The sequence below is a fragment of the Somniosus microcephalus genome, chromosome 13, assembly GCF_052327205.1.
Source record: "Somniosus microcephalus isolate GS21.2 chromosome 13, FLI_Smic_1.0, whole genome shotgun sequence".
NCBI lineage: Eukaryota > Metazoa > Chordata > Chondrichthyes > Squaliformes > Somniosidae > Somniosus > Somniosus microcephalus.
Window position 1 is genome coordinate 10765068 of NC_140999.1, and position 16599 is coordinate 10781666.

Here is a 16599-nt window from a genome sequence, read left to right on the forward strand (position 1 = left end):
AGCAGGTCCATGCTGTCTTGTTTCTTCCTTCAGCCAGGAGAGGTCCCAACACTCAAACATTTCTTCTGCAATGTTTTACGTGCCAAGAGCCCAAAGCAGCGAGAATTGCCTGTTCCCCTCTCTCTCTCTCTCTCTCTCTCTCTCTCTCTCTCTCTCTCTCTCTCAAGTTAAAAAAAAATACATTAAATGTGGCTATAAAATTTAATGCATTCAAACAAAACTAGTATCTACCTGCTGTTATGTTGAGCTCAATCATAACTATACTCGTAAGGCTATTGCTTCTTTTCAGTTTTATTTCTGCAAGTACACTATGCTACATATTTTCCATCTTCCTCCTTATAATCATGATTTATTGTATTGTCTCCTACTTTACCTCAAAGTCCTGTGTATATTGGTTATAGTACCACACTGGCTACAGGGCATTCTTAAGGGGGAGGGTGAGCAGGCAGAGGTCGTGGTCCACATTGGGACCAACGACATAGGTAGGAAGGGGGATGAGGTCCTGCATCAAGAATTTAGGGAGCTAGGTAACAGATTAAAGAGCAGGACCTCAAAGGTTGTAATCTCTGGATTACTCCCAGTGCCACGTGCTAGTGAGTATAGGAATAGGAGGATAGAGCAGATGAATGCATGGCTAATGAGTTGGTGTAGGGGGGAGGGTTTTACTTTCCTGGATCACTGGGCCTGCTTCTGGGGAAGGTGGGGCTTGTACAAGTCGGACGGGTTGTACCTGAACCAGAGCGGGACAAATATCCTTGCGGGGAGGTTTGCTAGCACTGTTGGGGGGGGTTTAAACTAACTTGGCAGGGGGATGGGATACAGAGGGGAGCTGAAAGAGGGGGTGATGTGCTGCCAATTATAGAGAAAAAAACAAGTCAGCTTGGTAGACAGGGCAAATATACAAGGGCAAGGCTGGATGGCATCTATTTTAATGCAAGGAGTCTTGCAAATAAGGTGGATGAACTGAAGGTGTTGATAAACACATGGGAGTATGATATTGTCGCCATCACGGAGACATGGTTGAGGGAGGGGCAAGACTGGCAGCTCAATATTCCGGGGTACAGAATCTTCAGGCGAGACAGAGGGGGGGGTATAAGAGGAGGGGGTGTAGCAATATTAATTAAGGAGTCAATTACTGCAGTAAGGAGGGATGACATATTAGCAGGTTCCTCTAATGAGGCCATATGGGTGGAGCTTAAAAACAAGAAGGGGGCAAGCACTTTGCTGGGAGTGTACTATAGGCCTCCAAACAGTCAGGGGGAGATAGAGGAACAGATATGTAGGCAGATCTCAGAGAAATGTGCAAATAATAGGGTAATAATAATGGGGGATTTCAACTTCCCCAATATTAACTGGGATAGTCAGAGTGTGAAAGGCACAGAGGGTGTAGAATTCGTAAAGTGCATCCAGGAGAGCTTTTTGAGCCAGCATGTAGAAGGTCCTACAAGAGAGGGGGCGGTACTGGACCTAATTCTAGGGAATGTGGCCGGCCAAGTGGAAGAAGTGCTAGTAGGTGAGCACTTTGGTGACCGTGACCATAATATGGTGAGATTTAAGGTGGTCATGGAAAAGGACAGGGATGGGCCGGAAATAAAGGTTCTAAATTGGGGGAAGGCCGATTTTTAATAGGATAAGGCAGGATCTGGCCAAAATGGACTGGGATCAGCTACTTGTAGGAAAATCCGCATCGGAGCAATGGCAGGCTTTCAGAAGGGAGATTGAGATCATACAATGGCAACATGTTCCCGTAAAGGTCAAGGGTGGTTCCAAAAACCACAGGGAACCGTGGATGTCAGGGGATATACGAGAATGGATTAGAAAAAAAAGGAGGGCTTTTGGCAGATACAAAAGGCTAAAGACGGAGGAAGCCCTAGAGGAGTACAAAAAGTGCAGGGGGATACTTAAAAAAGAAATTAGGAGATCAAGGAGGGGCCATGAAATAGCACTGGTGAGCAAAATAAAGGAAAATCCTAAGATGTTTTATAAGTATATTAAGGGTAAGAGGATAACTAGGGAAAAAATAGGGCCCATTAGGGACAAAAGTGGCAATCTGTGTGTGGAGCCGGAAGATGTAGGAGGGGTTCTAAATGAATTTTTTGCATCTGTTTTCACTATGGAGAGGGACGATGTAGACATAGAAATAGGGCGGGGGGACTGTGATATGCTCGAACACATTAACATCAAGAGGGAGGAGGTATTGGCGGATTTAGCAGGCCTAAAAATGGATAAATCCCCAGGCCCGGACGAAATGTATCCCAGGCTGCTGTGTGAGGCAAAGGAAGAGATTGCGGGGGCTCTAACACACATATTCAGAACCTCTCTGGCCACAGGGGATGTGCCAGAGGACTGGAGAACCGCTAATGTAGTTCCATTATTCAAGAAGGGGAGTAGGGAAAAACCGGGGAACTACAGGCCAGTGAGCCTAGCATCAGTGGTGGGAAAATTATTGGAAAAAATTCTGAGGGACAAAATCAGTCTCCACTTGGAGAGGCAAGGATTAATCAGGGATAGTCAACATGGCTTTGTCAAGGGAAGATCATGTCTGACTAATTTGATTGAATTTTTTGAGGGGGTGACTAGGTGTGTGGATGAGGGTAACGCAGTGGATGTGGTATACATGGATTTCAGTAAGGCCTTCGATAAAGTCCCGCACAGGAGACTGGTCAAGAAGGTAAGAGCCCATGGAATCCAGGGTGCCTTGGCACGTTGGATACAAAACTGGCTTAGTGGCAGAAGGCAGAGGGTGATGGTCGAAGGTTGTTTTTGTGACTGGAAGCCTGTGGCCAGTGGGGTACCACAGGGATCGGTGCTGGGTCCCTTGCTGTTTGTGGTCTATATTAATGACTTGGATATGAATGTAAAAGGTATGATCAGTAAGTTCGCGGATGATACAAAAATTGGTAGGGTGGTAAATAGCGAGGAGGGTAGTCTCAGTCTGCAGGACGATATCGATGGGTTGGTCAGATGGGCGGAACAGTGGCAAATGGAATTTAACCCGGAAAAGTGCGAGGTGATGCACTTTGGGGGGACTAACAAGGCAAGGGAATACACAATGAATGGTAAGACCCTAGGCAAGACGGAGGGTCAGAGGGATCTGGGTGTGCAAGTACACAGATCCCTGAAGGCAGCGGAACAGGTGGATAAGGTGGTAAAAAAGGCATATGGGACACTTATATTCTATGCCTCGGCTAATGAAGGCAAGAGCAAGGAGGTTATGATGGAGCTGTATAAAACACTGGTTAGGCCACAGCTGGAATACTATGTGCAGTTCTGGTCGCCACACTACAGGAAGGATGTGATAGCTTTGGAGAGGAGATTCACCAGGATGCTACCAAGGCTGGAACGCTTCAGCTATGAAGAGAGACTGGGCAGATTGGGTTTGTTTTCCTTGGAGCAGAGGAGGCTGAGGGGGGACATGATTGAGGTGTACAAAATTATGAGGGGCATAGATAGGATGGATACTAAGGAGCTTTTTCCCTTAGTAGAAGGGTCAATAACTAGGGGGCACAGATTCAAGGTAAAGGGCGGGAGGTTTAGAGGGGATTTGAGAGAGAACTTTTTCACCCAGAGGGTGGTTGGAGTCTGGAACTCACTGCCCGGAAGGGTTGTGGAGGCTGGAACCCTCACAACATTCAAGACGCATTTGGATGAGCACTTGAAATGCCATAGCATACAAGGCTACGGACCAAATGCTGGAATATGGGATTAGATTAGACAGGGCGTGATGGCCGGCGCGGACACGATGGGCCGAAGGGCCTCTATCCGTGCTGTATTACTCTATGACTCTATGACTAGCAGTCCTGCAGTTGAGTTCAAATCCCATCATGGGAAGTTGTGAAATTGAATTAAATAAATTTGGTGATTTTGTGGGCGAGTATTAGAAAAAAGGTTACCATGAAAGGTGTCGGATTGTTGTAAAGTGGTTCACTAACGTCCTTCAGGGAAGGGAACCTGTCGCCAACGTTCCCGCTAAGCTGCACAACTGTGTCTGGAGGTCCCGCACAGGCCGCTCATCGGCTTTTCAATGGGAGTTTTAGCACGTGCAAGATTTTGAATAGGCCCGTTAAAGGGACCGCGCACCCCAAAAAAAAAAATAGTGAGAACATTGCCTGTCGCCACCCTACTTGGTCAGACTTGCACATGTCTCCAGTACCCCACCATGGGCCTTTTGATGCTCTCTGAACTGGCCGAGCCAGCCACACACAGATTTTCTTTGCGACTATCAACAAGAAGCACCACCGCCATCTTCTGAAGTTGGTAGGGGTGGGCAATAAATGTGGTCTTGGCCATGTTGACCACATTCTGAGGAGAAATATATATTTTTAAAGCTACCAGAAGGCATTGTGGGGGGGAGGATGTGGTTGGTAGAAGGAAAGACTACATGACTTCAGCAGATGCCATGACCTAATCTGGCATGGCAGGAATTCAACACTCCAAAGCCGTTCAAACTTTTTTTTTTCTTTTATACAGAACTTCCCATCTGAATCTTGTTGATCTCTTCAGATAGTGCCGGACCTATTTTATAGGTTGCAGCTTGAGGCAGGTTTTCATGATCTGAAACACAGGTGTGATTTGTGTTTAAAGCAGCTGAATGTAAAAATTGCATGTGTGACTGTTTCACTAGTCTGGTCAGTATGTCAGATTTTAGTGAAGATACTGATGCGGTCTTTGGTGTATTTGTAACCTGCTGTTTTCCCTTTTTAACAACAGGAGGAGTGCAGTATATATTAATGTATTCCTATCTTATTTGCAGTATATAAAGAAGAAAACGAAGGATCAGGCTTGTAAGTATTGAAATTCCTAGTCTGGCTTCTTTGTCGGTGCTACCTGCTTGTTGCTAAATTGGATGTTGAGTCAGTGGTTGCATGATGACGCCTTTGCTTTGTGAAGCCAGCTGCATCAACTTCATATAGTTGAAATTGGGGGCGTAATGGGCAGGTTTCCTTGTGAGCTGACTCGATTGGCATCTACACAAACGGTTTGAAATGTAATGCAAGAGGGCGCAAAGTAATTTTCAGATACAAGAGGAGAGATGCATTTTAAGAATGTTTGGAAAAGAGGGGTATGTTAAGAAAATACTGCTACCAAAATTTAGCCCTCTCCTCATAAATGATGGGTACTTTACCAATTGGGTCTTTAAGCATCACCGAGGCAGCGTGCTGGTGCGGAACACACCGGGGCAGCGTGCTGGTGCGGAAAACACCGGTACTTCTCAGCTTCCATTATTTTGACGAATGGAAATGAAGCTCAGAAATTTGAGGCTTTTGATTTTTTTTGGTCACATTGTCTGTAAGTGGTTTAATCAGCAGTAGACTCCTCTGCGCAAACTAATTTTTGAATTTGCACTTGGCTTTGTGTTCTGCTGTTCCTGCAGTTCTCTGAATCCACAGCTAAGATGACAGACTTACTGGCATATTTTATGAGGCTTCTGTAAGTTAAGGAAAACAATTTCATAAATCAGTCTTTCAAACGGTGCTAAATTTTGCCCTTATCAAACAGAGAGTTGATCGTTACTGGGGGGATGGAACTTTCCATTTTTTGTATCCAGCACTAGCACCAAATACTCTTAAATAGCATGTAGCAATGCTTGGATATTTTGGTACAGCTTACTTCTTCCCTCCCCCCCCACCCCCCCCCCCCCCCTCGACAATGTATCAGGAAGTCATGTCTATTTTCGACAATGGCTAACCTTGTGACCAGTCAAGAATCTAATTCCTTCCCTTTCTCCAACAACCCCCACCCCCAACCCACTCCTCCGGCAATAAAAAATGAACAGTTTTTGCCTGTAGGCTTTCTGTTCCCTGCAAACTAATTTGTGACTGGCTGAGCTAATTAGTACCATTACCATTTTTAAAAAAAGAAACAATATCCTAGCCCATCCACAGCTGACTCCATATCCCAGAGGTAAAGGGAGCATATTATACCAAGATGTACCACGTTGGCTTTTCTTGAGAAAGAAGAGATGCGATGCCTCGGAGTTGATTTTTATTTCAGATTTCCAGCATTGATCGAAACTTAGCAACAGGAGTAGGCCAATCAGCCTGTTCTGTCATTCTATTGGATTATGCCTGATCTGTATCTCGACTCCCATTTACCCACCTTTTCTCTCGACCCCTTTTTACCCTTACTGGAGTTCCAGATTTCCACTACCCTTTGTGTGATTTGGGGGGGGGGATGCTTCTTAATTTTGCTCCTACCTGTTCCAGCTCTAATTTTAAGATTATGTCCCTTGTTGTGGGGTCTCCCATCAGAGGAAATAATCTCTATGTATCCTATTGAATCCCTTTATCATTTAAACTCCTCGATTAGATCACCCCTTAACTATCTAAACTCCAGGGAATACAAATCAAATATATGTAACCTGTCTTCAATTTAACCCTTTAAGCCCCAGTATCAATCTGGTGACCGTGCATTGTGCTCCGTCCAAGCTGCTGTATCTTTCTTGAAGTGCGGTATCCAAAACTAAACACAATTCTTCAGATGGGGTCTGACCAAGGCTCTGTACAACTGAAGCATAATTTCCTCATTGTAGTATTCCAACCCCTTTGAGATGAAGGCCATCATTCCATTCGCCGTTTTTGCTTTTTGTACCCTTGCAGTAGCATTGAGTGATTTGTACGCGTGGACACCTAAATCCCTTTGCTCCCCCACTACTATTTCTCTCTTTTTATTGTTACTCAAACTGAGGGATCTTAGTGCTCACATTGTTCACTGAAGCAAAGTACAGCACAGTTAAATGCAGAGTAGAGCTCCCTCTTCTCTGCCCCAACAATGTGCTTCAGTTCCCAGTTTGGAAGAGCAACCCTACTGTAGCTGTCTAGCATTTTTCTATTTTTCATTCCAGCCTTGCTGTGGCCACTCTTTCCCAGTTAGTGCCAAACTCTACTTTGAGTCTATTCCAAATTAGATTGAGACGGCTCTAATGCATTTCAGGCAGGGCCCTTGGAGCCAACAGACAGGAGACTTTTATTCCATTTGGGCTGGATGTGAGCTCAGGCCCTGCATATGAAAGGACAGTGTTGAACCCATTGCACTACTCCGCCCCATGCTTATTCTTTTGAGCTAGGATATTTGTCTTTAGTATGTCTGGGTTGGATTTCAACAATGGAAAATGCCGAGTACAAAGGTCCTAGCTTGCTTCGTGTACAAGGTGTATATTTTATTCTTCATTGAAGCATATGGTAAAGGGGGAGCTGTGTATCGGCTGAAGCCCCAGTTGTATTTTGTCAACAAAAACAACTTGTTATATAGTGCCTTTAACGTAGTAAAACATCCCCAGGCACATCACAGAAGCATAATCAGACAAAAATTGACACCGAGCCAAAGAAGAGATTTGATGAAAGGTTAATGTTTAAGGTGCCTCTTTCAGATGTTGATTGATCTGCTGTCATGGTGGTATAATTGAATGCATCTAAATACTGATATCAATATGCCACAGGACAAATTTGTACTTGAGCCAATGTTACACCAATTCTTTTTGTTGTGTTACTCTAAATGTATCTGCGCAAGGACTGCCACTACCAGTGACAAACCGGTAAGCACCAGTATATTGCCCTCTTCACCCAGTGCTATGTAGCTCAAAATAGTCTCTAGACCCGAACCCGTGACCTCTACCACCTAGAAGGACAAGGGCAGCAGGCGCATGGGAACACCACCACCTCCAAGTCGCACACCATCCTGACTTGGAAATATATCGCTGTTCCTTCATCGTCGCTGGGTCACAATCCTGGAACTCCCTCCCTAACAGCACTGTGGGAGCACCTTCACCACACAGACTGCAGCGGTTCAAGAAGGCAGCTCACCACCACCTTCTCGAGGGCAATTCAGGATGGGCAATAAATGCTGGCCTTGCCAGCGATGCCCACATCCTGTGAATGGGGGGAAAAAAAAAAACAACCCAAGTTTGGAAGGACAAAATCTGTAATTCTGTTGCTGGGTGTTTATCACAGCTCTGGTCGTCATAGTATGATTTCATGCACGTACCATGACACTTTACTGAAATTGTAGTGACAGCACTGTGCATTTCTAGACTTTTTAATCTTTATTTAAGTGCTACCTTTATTTTTTATCTTGAAAGATTTCTCCTTTTTCATGGGGTCATCAGTTTAGGCTTTGATGGCTTAACTTTATTTTTTCCAGAGCATCCTCAATGGAGGAGTATACCGGGAAGACAAAAGATAAACCTGTAGGTAAGTTCTTAGACAGAGCATCTTGGACCATCTATAAAAATGTTGTAAAATATCCATTAATAACTTAAACAGACCTTTCCATGTTGCTGAGTTTTGGTTCTTGTAGCCAGAAGAAGCAGATTGGTGAGTTTATCAAGGGCTGCGTTCTGTAGGTTAAACCCTGCAATTGTTTACGTGACATTGCGTTGAAATTATGCAGATTGTTTGGGTGAAGTTAGCTGCCTTTTCATGGGAAGAGGAAAAACCGAGGGGCTTGAGATTTGGTCTTGAAACTTTCAGCAGTGCTACTCAATCATGTTGCATCCTTCCCAGCTATACATTATTTTTACATGACCCACATCTGTTGTGAAGCTTGTATTTTTTAAAAAGATGTTAATAATTGTCTACCTGGTTTTAATAAAAAATATATTGCTGCAGTGAATTTGAATTTTTGGAATAGTTTCCCACGCTATCATTTCCTTGTAGGGGCCCGAGAGGTACAGTCTCGATTTCGAGAAGCTGCAAACATGAAAAAGAAAGTGGTCAGTAGGGTAAGAGGTGAAATTTTCCTTTCTAATTGGTTCTAACATGGGTATGTAAAACACACGTCTGTAAAACATACATCTGCATTTATATTGCTAACCAGATTAACTCGCTTCGACTAAATCTAGATATTCATTCCGAGGTGAGCAATGGGTTCGTAACAAACTTTTTTTGGAGGGGGTGGGTGTCGAAGTCTCTACTCCCGAGTAAGACTCTTTAAACACAAAGTATCGTTAAAGACAGGCTTTATTTGCTTGCAAGGGAAGAGTTGTGTAGTCAAGGGCTACATCAGACCTCTTCAAAGTAATACAGAAGTTGTAACATATTTATACAGTACAGAAACAAAACAGGCTTTCTATGCCACATGACATAGTATTGAATCATACTTGATTACAAAGGCACAGACCTTGTGAATTATTGGAACAACGTATTCCGGGCTGCGTTAGAATAACGAACAGAAATACCTTGGGATAAGATTAACATCCTTTATTATGGGATCCCTCTGTACCTTCTGTTCTCTCACTGTATCAACTGGGCCTGTGGGCCGATGTTTACCTTATCATGTCCTTGGCTATTTGTTTGGTGAATGAGGTTCTTTGTAAGCTTATTACAGATAAGGAGTACGTATGTAGCATTCCCAAATTGTCTTATTCCCTAGAGACTGGTTAGTGAATCATGCTATCGGCCATTTAAGTTTTTATTCTATGCCCAGGAAGCCATTGTGTCTAAGTGAGAAACTGTACTTCCACATGGGGGAGCTTGTTAATATCCGCCTTTCCTGTTCTGTGGATGCAAAGTCTGGTTTGGGTCCGATTCCAGTATTGTCAATAATGCTGAGTCTAAGAATACTTAGTAGGTATTTCTTAATTGATTTTAGTGAGGCATGGCAAAAAGGTACCTTTCTTCACCCTTTCCATCCCCCCCAGCGATGTTGCATCCATCTCCATAGCTGTCCATCTCCATAGCTGTCAACAATAGATTCCCAAAAGGGAGACTGATCATTCGTATGGAGAGCTTAAGAAATTTAGGTGGAAGAACCTTATTCACCTTTGTACTTGGATACCAGGTTCCCATCCTTTGAGGGTCTGCTGGAGAAGGAGTATTTTGTGCATCTTAGCCTACACTGTGCAGGATCAGTGTTTCTTTTTTGTGTGGGCATTTATTTGACTAGGAGATGTGCTTTTTTAAGCCACCATTAGGCAGTTCTAATCCCAAGTTCAGTGGTTCAAATCTGCTATGAAGTTTGCCCATTTGAAGGTGTATAAAAGTTGTTCTGCTTCTGAGCAATAGTGTGTTGTCACCTGAATGATACTGTACTGAAGTAAAGCTCCTTCAGTATCTTGAAGCTCTTTTTGGTGATGCTTTGAGGTCATAATGTCACCACATCCCCGCCAAAGAAATCATCCGAGCTGAGATCGGGTGCCAGAAGTGAATTCGGGAGCAGTTCGGTGAGATCCGGCGATGTAGTATGAGTGCACCTTGACATTGTAAACTTGTCGGATTAGTAAAGCAAGAACTTGACACATGGGCTACTACTAAATGTGACTAGATACAGCGGTGATTAACTGAACTGTACAGATGAGGACTCGGTCTAAAATTCGATACCTGGTCTTTGCTGCGCTAGCTGAACTCAGCTGGGATGACTGCTGGGGCGCTGCAATTGGCCTGAGTGCCTCAGACTTGCAGAAGAGGAAATATAAGCAGTCTTTGCTCCTCTACACCTCTTGGGTTCTAATCATAATCCAGTGACCCCTGCTGAAAAGTGCATATGCGTAGATATCGTAGAATCAAAGAATAGTACAGCACAGAAGGAGGCCATTCGGCCCATCGAGTCTGCGCCAGCTCTTTCGAAGAGCAATCCAGTTAGTTCCACTCCCCTGCTCTTCCCCATATCCCTGCAATTTTGTTCTCCTTCAAGTATTTATCCAATTTCCTTTTGAAGGCTGCTATTGAATCTGTTTCCACCACTATACCGGGCAGTGCGTTCCAAATCCTAACCACTCGTTGGGTAAAAGTTTTCCTCATGTTGCCTCTGGTTCTTTTGCCACCTCTGGTTCTTTTGCCAATCACCTTTAAATCTGTGCCCTCTGGTTATTGACCCTTCAGCAATTGAAAACCTGGATTAACCCATGAAGAATGGTCGCTGTGACAAGTTGCTGCAGGGTAACTGATACATGTGGCACTGTACCCCAATAATGAGTCCAAATATCTGGCACAGAGAGAAAAGTAGCAGCAGAAGGAAGGTTAAAATTTAGTCCCACATTTACCAATATATCGATAGAATATGCTGGTGAGATGTTGGCCTTCGTAGCGAGAGGGTTTGCGTACAGGAGCAAGGATGTCTTGCTGCAGTTGTACAGGGCCTTGGTGAGATCACACCTTGAGTATTGTGTGCAGTTTTGGTTGCCTTATCTGAGGAAGGATGTTCTTGCCATGGAGAGAGTGCAGCAAAGATTCACCAGACTGATACCTGGGATGGCAGGAATGACGTATGAAGAGAGATTGGGTCGATTGGGCTTATACTCGCTAGAGTTTAGAAGAATGAGGGGATCTCATTGAAACTTATAAAATTCTAACAGGACTAGACAGACTGGATGCAGGAAGGATGTTCCTGATGGCGAGGGAGTCCAGAACCAGGGGTCACAGTCTAAGGATAAGGGGTAAGCCATTTAGGACAGATGAGGAGGAATTTCTTCACCCAGAGAGTGGTGAACCTGTGGAATCCTCTACCACAGAAGACAGTTGAGGCCAATTCATTAAATATATTCAAGAAGAAGTTAGATATATTTCTTAAGGCTAAAGGGATCAAGGGGTATGGGGAGAAGGCAGGGACAGGGTACTGAATTTGGATGATCAGCCATGATCGCATTGAATGGCGGAGCAGGCTCGAGGGGCCGAATGGCCTACTCCTGCTCCTATCTTCTATGTTTCTATGTAAGATGGATACTGTATAACGGCTGCGTGTTTCCTGTAGCTGCTCCTCTAATCCAAACTCTCTTTAATTTTAATAGGGTCAGGAGAAAAGTTCAGGACCTGTAACTGGGCTAAGAAGTAAGTGGCTGTAACCAATGGATCAATAATTCAGACAATCTCCCAGCAAAAAGACCTTCAAGGTCAATGATAATACTTGGAACTACATTTTCCCGTTTGACTCCCTCAGCTATTAATAAAATGATATTCATCAATTTTTCAATTATGATGTGTCCATCCTGATTTGTCTCATTGTTGCTTTTAGTTTTCAAAAGGAAAGGATGCTGAGATGTTTAATTTAAAAATGAAATTGTTGGCTAAAGTCTTTTATCCTGTGTAGAGGTTTCATTCTGTTTAAAGTAGCCATTGTTGGTTACCATCCTGGCTTCTGTTAGAGGGCAGCTTTTTGTGGTTAGATTTAAAAAAATAAACTCCTGACAATTTTCTACCTTCCTCCTGAACGCATTGACTTCTTGCTGGGGGTTTGGTTCCATGGATGCTGGAGCCCTTCCTGTATCCCGCTCAAGTGACAGACGATCTGATTGTTTGGCATCACTGAGAATAATCCTACCCTCACTCAAATGCCACACACGGGCACTTCCAATGGGTTAGTGATCAGGAGCAGAAACCCTAGCTGCTTTTTCTTTCTCTTCCCGTACCCCGCCAACTCTTTCTCTCCACCCCCACCACCCCCCCCCCCCCCACCCAGCTCTTCCTAGCCATCAATTTTCAAAAAAAATCATAAGCACCCTTGCCACTGCCACAACTGAGATCTGCTAACTTAGCATCGACCTCCAGATCGGTATGGCTCAGCTACTTGCTGTCTTAATTGACTGTCATGGGGCGGCTGTGGCAGTTAGGCTTATGTCGTAGAATCATAGAAACTTATGGCACAGAAGGAGGCCATTCGGCCCATCGTGTCTGCTTGGAAACATGAATCTGTCTGTTCATTTAACTCCACTGAGGTTTTCTTGGTAAGTTTAGCTTATCCCTAATTTCAGTGGAGTATTTTTTTTTTTGCCTGCCTGACTCATCTCTAAGTTAATATATATATTACTCTATTAATGCAGGGTTCACATTGTGGTATTTTAAATTGTTGTTTCTATTCTCATCTCTTTGTGTTGTAGTTGTTTTTTTAAATACCATTATGATCTATAACGTTAGATTTGATCAAACTAAGCTTGCCCATCCCCCACTAAATCTCTACTATGCCTCCATCAGGCATCAGTTGTTGTGGGGGCTGGTGGGTGGTGGTGGTCCCACAATTCTTTGTCTAAATTAAACCAATAAGTCGATTCATGTGCTGTGGACCTGGCATACTGAAGGGGTTCCTATTTCCTCTGCCTACTGACTGTGAGCACCAGTGGGAATTTTCAGAGATCCTAGTAAGTACAGTATCTGTGGGTGAGACACCATACAAGCCTCCTGTGGTGGTCTGATTTTATCCAGTTCAACTGAGGTTAGTTATTGGCATTGACAACCCCATCCCAAATGCTGCATAATTTAAAAAAGAATTACTCTTTTAAAAATTAAAAAAAATTGGAAACTCAAGGTTTTTAATTGGAGGATAGTGGAATGGCAAAAATTACTGGAAAAAAATGTCGCTCATTTAAAAAAAAAAAAAAAAAATGCTTTATTTCTTTTTGTGTATTTGACTTGGGGAAAACCAGTTTTGTCCAGTGTACCTGGTTGGACACACCAGTTCTGCTCTAAGTATACTGTGCTGTATTCACCTGTGCAGCAATTGAACCTTCTATTGATTTTGTGTGAAAATGTGTCACCACCTACAATTATATTAAACTATTGGGGCTCCAGATGAGGTGCTGTGCCTAATAACATTGAGTGATGGGATGTTGTGTTCTTATTCATATCAACAGGACTAAATGCAGGGAAAAAATGTTCTACCATGAACTCTACAGGGCTTGAAGAAAGCAAGTTTATGCCATCTCTAAACTGGGATTTGTCAGCCATGAAACGTAAGTTTTCCCCTTCTGTACACACTGAGATTCTTTATTTTCCAGGTTACATCCCTTTCCCTCTATACATATTTCTTGATCGGAATTAACAAAAATAAACTCGCTATAAAAGCACCTTTTAACATAAGAAATAGGAGCAGGAATAGGCCACTTGGCCCCTCGAGCCTGCTCCGCCATTCAATAAGATCATGGCTGATCTAGGGCTCAAAGCCACTTCCCATAACCCTTCACTCCCTTATCTTGCAAAAATCTGTCTCTCTCCACCTTGAATGTATTTAATGACCCAGCCTCCACGGCTCTCTGGGGCAGAGAATTCCACAGATTTACGACCCTCTGAGAGAAGAAGTTCTCCCTCATCTCAGTTCTAAAAGGGCGACTCTTTATTCTGAGACTGTGCCCCCAAGTTCTAGACATCCTTTCTGCATCTACCCTGTCGAGCCCCCTCCATATCTTATGTTTCGATAAGATCACCTCTCATTCGTCTAAATTCCAATGAGTACAGGCCCAGCCTACTCAACCTTTCCTCATAAGTCAAACCCCTCATCTCTGGAATTAACTTAGTGAATCGTCTCTGAATTACCTCCAGTTGAGTAAGGTTTGGCTTTGAACTGTTTGAAAATCGAGACACTAACTCCAACTTGTCTGTTTTATTCACATCAATGTCAAATATCCTAATTATTACAGGAAAGCAAGAGGGTTCCTAGTATGGTATTTTAGATGTCTTTATTCACTGGCACCCAACATGTGCTGGGTAAAGGCTTGCTCCTATCCTATGTACCGCAAGGATCGGTCCTAGGACCCCAGCTGTTCACAATATATATTAATGATCTGGACGAGTGAATTGGATGTAATATCTCCAAATTTGCAGACGACACAAAGCTGGGCGGGAGGGTAAGCTGCGAGGAGGATGTCGGGAAACTCCAGTACGATTTGGACAGGTTGGGTGATTGGGCAGAAACATGGCAAATGCACTATAATGTGGATAAATGTGAGGTTATCCACTTTGGTGGCAAAAACAGGAAGGCAGATTATTATTTGAATGGCAATAGATTGGGAGAAGGGGAAGTGCAAAGAGACCTGGGGGTCCTTGTGCACCAGTCGCTGAAGGTAAGCATGCAGGTGCAGCAGGCGGTTAAGAAGGCAAATGGTATGTTGGCCTTCGTAGCAAGAGGGTTCGAGTACAGGAACAAGGATGTCTTGCTACAGTTGTACAGGGCCTTGGTGAGACCGCACCTTGAGTATTGTGTGCAGTTTTGGTCACCTTACCTGAGGAAGGACGTTCTTGCCATGGAGGGAGTGCAGCGAAGATTCACCAGGCTGATACCTGGGATGGCAGGAATGACGTATGAGGAGAGATTGTGTCGATTGGGCTTATACTCACTGGAGTTTAGAAGATTGAGAGGGGATCTCATCGAAACCTATAAAATTCTGTCAGGTCTGGACAGACTAGATGCAGGAAGGATGTTTCTGATGGCCGGGGAGTCCAGAACCAGGGGTCATAGTCTAAGGATAAGGGGTAAGCCATTTAGGACTGAGATGAGGAGGAATTTCTTCACCCAGAGAGTGGTGAACCTGTGGAATTCTCTGCCACAGAGGGCGGTGGAGGCTAGTTCATTAAATATATTCAAGAAAGAGTTGGATATATTTCTTGAGGCTAAAGGGATATGGGGAAAAGGCAGGGACAGGGTACTGAATTTGGATGATCACATTGAATGGCAGAGCAGGCTCGAGGGGCCGAATGGCCTACTCCTGCTCCTATCTTCTATGTTTCTATGCATCAGCATTTCTTGCTGTGTGTGCATGCAGTAAGCTGGATAAATTGTATATTGGCTGTAGCAAAGCCTGATGTCCTGTGATAGCTCAGCTGGCTAAGGTAGTGAATGGCTGAGCCATGCAGATGAGCAGGGTTGCAGCATCGACCAGCGATGTGTGTGCTGCATCAGTCAAGATGGCGGTTAGGGTGCCACAATTTGCTTCAGCGACCCTTGCTTTTTAGGAGGAGAAAATGGGCCAGGTTCTTGCTCCTGGTCACAATTCAGTGACTCCTGCTGGAAGTGAGGATGGAATTGCTGTAATGCATCACTTGCCCCCATCTTGAATACACTGCCAACGGTCACTGTCTAGGTTTGTCCATGAAGAATGGCCACTTAAGTGCTCTGCTGGACAACTGAAATATTCCCGGCTTGTATTGCCCAGCCACTCGGTGGTTTACGCAGCTGATCCATTGCTGCAACAAACGTGTGTAAGTTTCAGTGAGAACAGCGACGTGTATAAAGTGGACACGATGGTGGTGCCAACATGCAAGGATGTTGGTGAGCTGTTGCAGCGTTGCTTTTATTGAGGTTTAAATAAAATGCCTTTTTGAAAATTGCCTTTTGAGTTGCTGCTGATGCAGAAAAAGATCGTCAAAATTATTGCTCCATTTCTGATTTCAGCTGAATATTCTGCAATAGAAATGCCAGAATCGATGAGCTCCATTCTAGAATCTGCTTTGGTAAGAAACTGTACACCTTATTTAATGGAAACCGTGTTGTTGCCATTATGCTAATTTAGGCTATTGATAGCAATCCATTGTAGGAAAAAATTTGTACTTGCGCCAATATATACGTCAATGTTGCTGCTTGAGTGGCGCTCGTAATTCAGCCCTGCATTGGTCCCAGCACTACCAACTTCAGTGATAAATTGTAACTGCCAGTTCTTCCCCTTTGCTGCCTTAAGCAGCTTAAAATTCTCTCTAAATCTAGCCCAGGTTTGAAAGCAAAAAAAATTGCGCTGTGTTTTTCACAGTAAGTGCTTTACTAGAATTCTAGTGGCTGCTGTAAGATTATTCTACATTTCTGTTTGTGTGCCCAAGGTAACACCCTGGCACTCAGTGCTACAGACACAGTGAGCTGGCACGAGTCCTAAATTGCTTTATTTTTCCAAATCTATATTGTCCCTAC

General features: G+C 43.9%; 1 protein-coding gene across 1 annotated transcript in view; it reads left to right on the plus strand.

The window, feature by feature from the left end:
• The window catches only part of haus8 (HAUS augmin like complex subunit 8), a 57743-nt gene that overhangs the window by 19443 nt on the left and 21701 nt on the right, over positions 1-16599 (plus strand). The window contains exons 5-10 of the mRNA XM_086004500.1: positions 4754-4784; positions 8140-8189; positions 8655-8719; positions 11723-11762; positions 13559-13657; positions 16093-16151. Coding sequence (XP_085860626.1) covers positions 4754-4784; positions 8140-8189; positions 8655-8719; positions 11723-11762; positions 13559-13657; positions 16093-16151 — 344 coding nt within the window. The remainder of the gene's footprint in view (positions 1-4753; positions 4785-8139; positions 8190-8654; positions 8720-11722; positions 11763-13558; positions 13658-16092; positions 16152-16599) is intronic.